Here is a 6,289-nt window from a genome sequence, read left to right on the forward strand (position 1 = left end):
CGCACCTCCAGGGTCATCTCACCAAGGCCAGCAAATCCGTGGCCACCGGGCCACCAGCTGGGCAGTCAAGAGACTAAGAAGTCCAAACACAGAAAGGACCGGCCCTTTGTCCAGCTCCTGCCCTGCCCCCAGCTCCTTCCCCAGCACTGGCGCTGGAGAGTGTCACTCTGTGCAAGGGCCCCAAATGCATGCCTTTCTCCCAAGAGTGGTTCCTCCTCCTCCCTCCTCCTTTCTCTCCTGCCTCCCTCCCTCCACCTCCCCCTCCTCCCCCCTCCCGGCCAGCTAACAGCCATGACCACAGAAGTCAAGCACCGGAAACTTCTCTGGCGCAGCCTCCTACAAAGCACCCTGCAGATGTGGACCTGGGCGGTGGCAAGGACTCAGCAGGCTAGTGGGCGGTGGCCTCCGGCTGAGCTGCCAGCCCCCGCTGAGCCCGGTGACCTCGAAGGAGCAGGGCCATGCCAAGTGTCCGTCCGAGGAACCGCGGGTCTTGGTTTCTTGGGGTTTCTGTACAAGTGACCCCGCTCTGCATCCTCTTGACAGGAGAGCGAGAGTGGCCCCCGGGCGTCGGCCTCTGCCAGTGTCGCTGTGCACATGTGCGGCTGCCCAGTAGGCTTGTGCTCTGACACGCGTGGACAGCTGCCTGCCGGAGCATCTCCCAGGGCAGCCTCCTGGGTCCTGGTGCCCCTTGTAGAAAAGGCTGGACCCTGTGCAGGACCCAGCAGGAGCCGGCAGCTCTGCTGCAGATCCTGAATCCCCGAGAGCCAGGCAGGGACTGAGTGACCGTCTGCAGAGACCGGGGAGCTGGTGTGGAAGAAACTTGGGGCTCGGCCACAAGGACCCAGCCCCCGGTCCCGCCCCCTGAGGCTGCCCCTGAGACTGGGTCCTCAGAAGCACATTCTAAGTGGTCCTAACATGCAATTTACTTTCAGAGGCAGTTTGGTTCATCTGAAAAGTAGCTGTGGGTGTGGACATGGGGTGAGGTGAGGGGTCACCATGGTGGCTGTTCCCAAAGGGAGCTGGGAGTCCTGGAAGGGCAGGGTGAGGGGTGAGCCCCCCTGGAGCCAGCCCCGCATCTCACCTGCTCCATCTCACTCTGCAGCCAGGTTCTTTTCAGAACCTCCTGAGCTAGAAGGCCACCCACCCTCGGGGAGCGAGCAGTGTGTGCTGGGTGGTGTGAGCGCACAGGCGTGGTAGCCATGGCTGGCCCTGGACCTCACACCCGGCCCGGTGGTGCTTAGGGAGGACACGGGGAGGGAGCCCAGGGCCACGCTGGGCACTCAGCAAGTGCCGAAACCACCTGTCCAGACAGCTGCCCACAGGCTGGCCCTGCCTGGACACAGGGCTGGATTGAGACCTGTGTCCCCTCCTCTCGGACCCTGGCGCAGTTGGAGACAAATATGATCTACACAGAGGCTGTGCACGCCAGAAACCCCGGGGCGCCCTGCAGGAAGGACACCGGTCTGCGAGCCCTGCCAGGACGGCACCCCGCCCCCAGCTCCTGGGGGTATGACTTGAAGGGGTGAAGGGGCGTTGGGAAGGGCCATCAGCTCAGGGCACGGGGTGGGGGTCGGGAGCGGCACGGCGCCCCTACTGCATCTCGGAGCTGACCTTGTCCTGGAAGATGTAGAGGTTGTTGGTGGCGGCGATGGCGATGATGTTCTCGGCCGGGTGCCAGGCCGTGTGCAGGATCTTCTTGGTGAAGTCCAGGCTGTCCACGCTCATGTCGTCGCGCCGCCGCTTGCCGCCGGCGCACACGCGGCGCGGCTTGAGCACAGCGCGCGGCTTGCTGCTCTCGCGCGAGGCCTCCAGCGTCACGTCGCGCTTGGTGTTGCGGTCGAACATGCGGAAGAGGTTGTTGTAGGCTCCGGTCATGATGACGCTGCGGGCAGGCACGGGTCAGGCACGAGCGGGCAGGCCCCAGGGCAGCCCCGGGAGGACGTGGGGGCTGGGGGTGGTCAACAAGGCCCTGGGGGAAATCGGGGCAGCACCAAGCCCCAGCAGTGGGCAGTATGGACCAGCAGTCCCCCATGTGGTCTGCAGTTCACCTCCTGGTGGTGGGAACACTCAGGTGCCACAAATGCCCCCGGAGGGGCAGAGAGGAGTCTTGAAATCCCCTCTCCTCCTAGGTCTAACAGCACCCCTCCGCCACTCCACCCCAGGCCCTGGGCCACCCTCAAGCGTGTCTTCCCTGGGCCCGAGCCTCCGTCCCTCCTGGAGGCTGGGTGCACCCAGAGTGATGGGCTCCCAGGTGGGCAGGTCCCACTGCCCTGCCGTGTGCTCCTGGTTCTCCCCCGACCCCCACCCAGAACCCCACGGCCACAGAGGGTCATCGCAGCTGAGCTCTCAGGGGCAAAGAGGTCGGGTCACCTCAGGGAACAGGCTTGGCACTGCGACAGCAGCGCCAAGGAGGAGCTCTGTCCTGGCCCAGGGTCCTCACGGCCCTTGTCCCTCAGCACCCCAGCTCAGAGCCCCCCACTGTCTCAGTAAGGAGACTTTCACAGTTCGGAACCACAGCCTTGCTGAAGTTGCTGCCCACCAGGCCCCTTGCTGACCCTGAAGCCCCCCGTGTCCCCATAAGCCCCTGCTGCCCAGAGCCCAGAACTGTGTGTTTAGGACAGGCACTTGGATAGAGACCTCTGCCGTCCCCGAGCAGAGATGTCCCCCCAGGGGTCTGACGTGGGGCTTCTGTGCTAGAGGAGGGGCTATCTCGGGGCAGGAGGGGTGGGCAGTGATGACGACTCCCCAAGAAGACCCCTCGTCCCACATGCACCTCTTCTGGGGGGATGGCCATGTGGTCAGGGACCCTGGTGGGCAAGGGCAGGGGCTCCGGAACAGACTGGGGACAGTTCTCCTCCTGTCCTGGCGGCAGAGAGGGGCCTTGTCAGGGCACTCTGGCCATGGGTGAGGCCGCGGGGAGCGGAGGCCCCAGCGTGAGGCTTGGCAGTGTGGCGGGCTCACCTGTCGCCCCCGTTCCAGGTGCACTCGAACTTGTCGAAGATGCAGTCATTCTCGTAGAGGGAGCAGAGCTTGCCGCGCAGGTACTCGTGCACCTGGGGGAGAGGCCATGCAGGGCGGCAGCCAGGGGTCAGGATCAGGGCCTAGAGACCAACCGTCACAACACCAAGGGGAGGGCAGGGCCCAGTGTTGGCCCCGCCCCTCCTGGCAGGAGACCTCAGACAAGTCTCCCCTGGGCTCCGCACCTGGTGGTGGGCAGGGAAAGGGGTGGGGGGCACAGCAGGCACAGGCAGCCCTGCCCTCCACTGTGGTGATGGTGGGCGAGGGGTCCTGGCAGGCTGTCTGGGGAGGCTGCACCTGCTCAGCCCAGGTCACACAGCACACCGTGGTAGATGTGGGCTGTTCCCATGGTGACTGCTGAGTCCAGTTGGCAGGGACCCCCACGTGGGCAGGGACAGGCAGCAGTTGGAGGCACACTCCTAGCTATGCCTTGGGCAGACCTGGGGAACCCTGTTTCATCCCATCTGGAGAAGGGGGCCCTGTGGAGGGTGACTGTCCCTGAGGCGTTGCCCCTCCCGCTGGGCATGAGAAGGCCAGGCTAGGGCAGTCTGCGGAGTTGGGGGGGGGGGGCACGGGCGGCCGAGGGGCTCAGCCTGAGGCAGCAAACCGGCCACATGTCTAAAGTAAGAGAAAGCTCATTCCCTAAGGGCCGCCACCCTCCTCTAGCCAGGAGCCTCTTGTGCACCTGAGACCTGAGTGCACGGCCCGCCCTCAGTGGCTCTCGGCTGCGTGGGCAGGGCTCTTCCTGTTGCCCCAGATTTCTGCCCCGGACCAGCGTGCAGTCATAGCTGCTACGACTCTGCCACACGGAGGCCCCCAACTCCCCCAACCCGGGAAGCTCCCACCCCACCTTCTCTGTGGTCACTGCTCACCCGCTAAGAGCTGCCTGTCACAACCTCAGTTCCCTAGTCCACCCCAGCCCTCAGCCCACCACCCAGGCTCCTGCCCCAGTCCTTGGGCACCACCTGTCCCCCCAAAGATGACCCTCACCACTCTGAGTCCTCACCTCCATTGCCCCCCAGGTTTCCCAGCCACCCCCCCACTCCCGCGCTTCCAGCTCCCACCCCATTTCTTGGTCAAGAGTGGCATCAGGTCAGGGGGCCGAGTTGTGTCTGCCATTCCCTGAAAGGGGGAGGAACCTCAGTGTGAGGGGCAGTGAAGGAGACAAACACCCCATGGGGCCCTGTCTCCCACCCTGAGCAGGTGTGTGAGCTGTCTGCGTCTTAGTCCCTGAAGTCTCCCTCCTGTTCTGCTCCAACCTCGGTGTTCTGTCCCACCCTCTGGTGCCAGGTGCGGGAGGCTTGATTCCACCAGGGTCACCATGTCACTTAATTCCATTTTCTTCCACCAAATGGGCAGGAAAACACCCATCTGACTCCCAGGGCGATGGAGGTTTGGAGAGGCCGAAATGGAGATGCCCTGTCCCCACCCTTTCTCCCTCCCCCTCAACTCCGGGGATGGAAGAGCCCGATTCCCCTAGTGCTGTGCCCCAACTGAAGTCAAGATGTAAGGAGAGCCTGGGGAAGGTCTCAGGGACTCTTGTGCCACCCTGAGAAGACATATGCCAGCCCATGTGGCGCAGCCCCCATAGCCGCCTCCCTCCTGTCTGGAATGCAGGGGTGGTGTCCAGAGGTGCAGCAGCTGCTTGTGGCCATGAGGGAGACCAGCTCTCTCATGATGGTGGGCTGGCCGCCAGAAGAAGCCTGGGACACAGGAGTCACGGGCCACTGGCCTCCCCTGTGAGTGATGGCAGTCCTGGTGGTGGTGCCACCCGGTGTGCTCTGCCACCTAGTGGGCACCTATGGGCCTCCCCTGCTGTGCCCTGCCCACAGCCCGACGCCATTGTCCGAGTGGGAGATGTGCTTTTCTCATGTAATGAGGACAAGAACCGTATTATCACCTCCCGCCTGGTGCCAGCAGGCCTCCGCTGGCTGCAAACACAGAGCATCATCCCAAACCCCAAGCAGCAAATAACTGCCATCCCTTCCTCTCACCCCCCTCTTTCACATACACACACACACACACCCGCCGCCCCAGGTGGACAAACCTGAACCCCCGTGGAAAACAGCACCTCTCTCACTCAAGTCTGAGCAAACACGCGTCTGGAGCTGGGGTCCCCCCGTCTGCCATGGTACCCTCTCCTGGGCACCCAGTGTAGGGGTGCAAGACTCAGAGACCATCACCATCTGCCCAGGGGAGGGGCATGGACGGCACCCACACTGCCCAGCCTGAGCTCACCTCTGCCCCCACGCATACCTCACCCTGACCGAGGGCCCAGGGCCCTAAGCTTCCGGCCTAGGCACCGGCTGCCGCCAGTGGGGAGCCAGAGACCGGCCCTGTGCAGCGAGGAGAGCAGGGGGTCCTCGCCTGGGCCAGGCAACTGGCTCCCCAGACCCTCTGTACCCACACCTGCATGAGGAGCAGGTCCCCACTCGCTCCTCCAAGAATTCTCAGGGAACACTGGCCTGGAGTGCCTCCCACCAGCCCACCTGGTAGGTCTCCACGGGTCCTGCCTCCATGTTCAAGTCCCAGACCTTCACAGTGAGGTAGTCCCGGGTCAGCATGTACCGGCCGCTGTGGCTGAACTTCACGTCGGACACGGAGGAGATGATCTCAGAGAAGAAGGAGCGGTTACTGGGGTCTTCTGGCTCCTCAAAGACTGCAGGGGTGGGGGCGATAGGGCTGCTGAAATCGGGGCCCAGACTCTCCGCCCACTCACAGCTCCAACACATCCCTCTTGCTCCAGGGCTCCCCCATCCTGCCTGCTGCCCCAGCCTCACTCAGAATTCCTCCTCCTACAGCCACAGCCTGACCCCTGGGCCGCTGCCTGGAGCCCAGGCCTGGGGAGGGGAGGTGGCGAAGGTCGCACCTCCAGCCCTCCCTGCAGAGCCCCCAGTGGGAACCCTGGCCTGGTCTTGGCCTCGACCCATCACTAGGGCGATCCCTGGTGTCCACCCACAGCCCCTGCAACGTGCCCACCAAAATTCCCATTGGGTGGGGCAGCAGGTTTAGTGAGGAGCTGGTCGCTGTCTGTCCCGTGTCTGCACGCGGGGGTGGTGGTGGAAGGGCAAAACAAGAAGCCCCAGCCATGCCCTAGGCTCATGCCCCCTACCCTGCCTCTCGAACCACATAGCAAAGACGACCAAGAACAGCCCCTGAAGCACTGAGCTCTTGAAGGAGGGGAGGGGCCTGCCCGAGTTGGGGGCGGAGCGTCTGGGGCCAAATGTCCCTGGCCTCTGGATGGGGGCTCCAGGACCTCAGGTACACCGCC

The 6,289-nt window shown here is 64.1% G+C and overlaps 1 protein-coding gene across 2 annotated transcripts in view; it reads right to left on the reverse strand.

The window, feature by feature from the left end:
• Positions 1–272: 272 nt before the first annotated feature.
• PPP2R2C (protein phosphatase 2 regulatory subunit Bgamma) overlaps positions 273–6,289 on the reverse strand; it is a 12,372-nt gene continuing 6,355 nt past the window's right edge. For both annotated transcript variants that reach the window (XM_045289508.1, XM_045289509.1), the window contains exons 4-6: positions 5,508–5,677; positions 2,962–3,053; positions 273–1,882 (exon numbers count right to left, since the gene is read on the reverse strand). In XM_045289508.1, coding sequence (XP_045145443.1) covers positions 1,591–1,882; positions 2,962–3,053; positions 5,508–5,677 — 554 coding nt within the window. In that variant the 3' untranslated portion in view covers positions 273–1,590. The remainder of the gene's footprint in view (positions 1,883–2,961; positions 3,054–5,507; positions 5,678–6,289) is intronic.

The sequence above is a fragment of the Echinops telfairi genome, unplaced genomic scaffold (assembly GCF_000313985.2).
Source record: "Echinops telfairi isolate 266 unplaced genomic scaffold, ASM31398v2 ScPeMD7_28;HRSCAF=97, whole genome shotgun sequence".
NCBI lineage: Eukaryota > Metazoa > Chordata > Mammalia > Afrosoricida > Tenrecidae > Echinops > Echinops telfairi.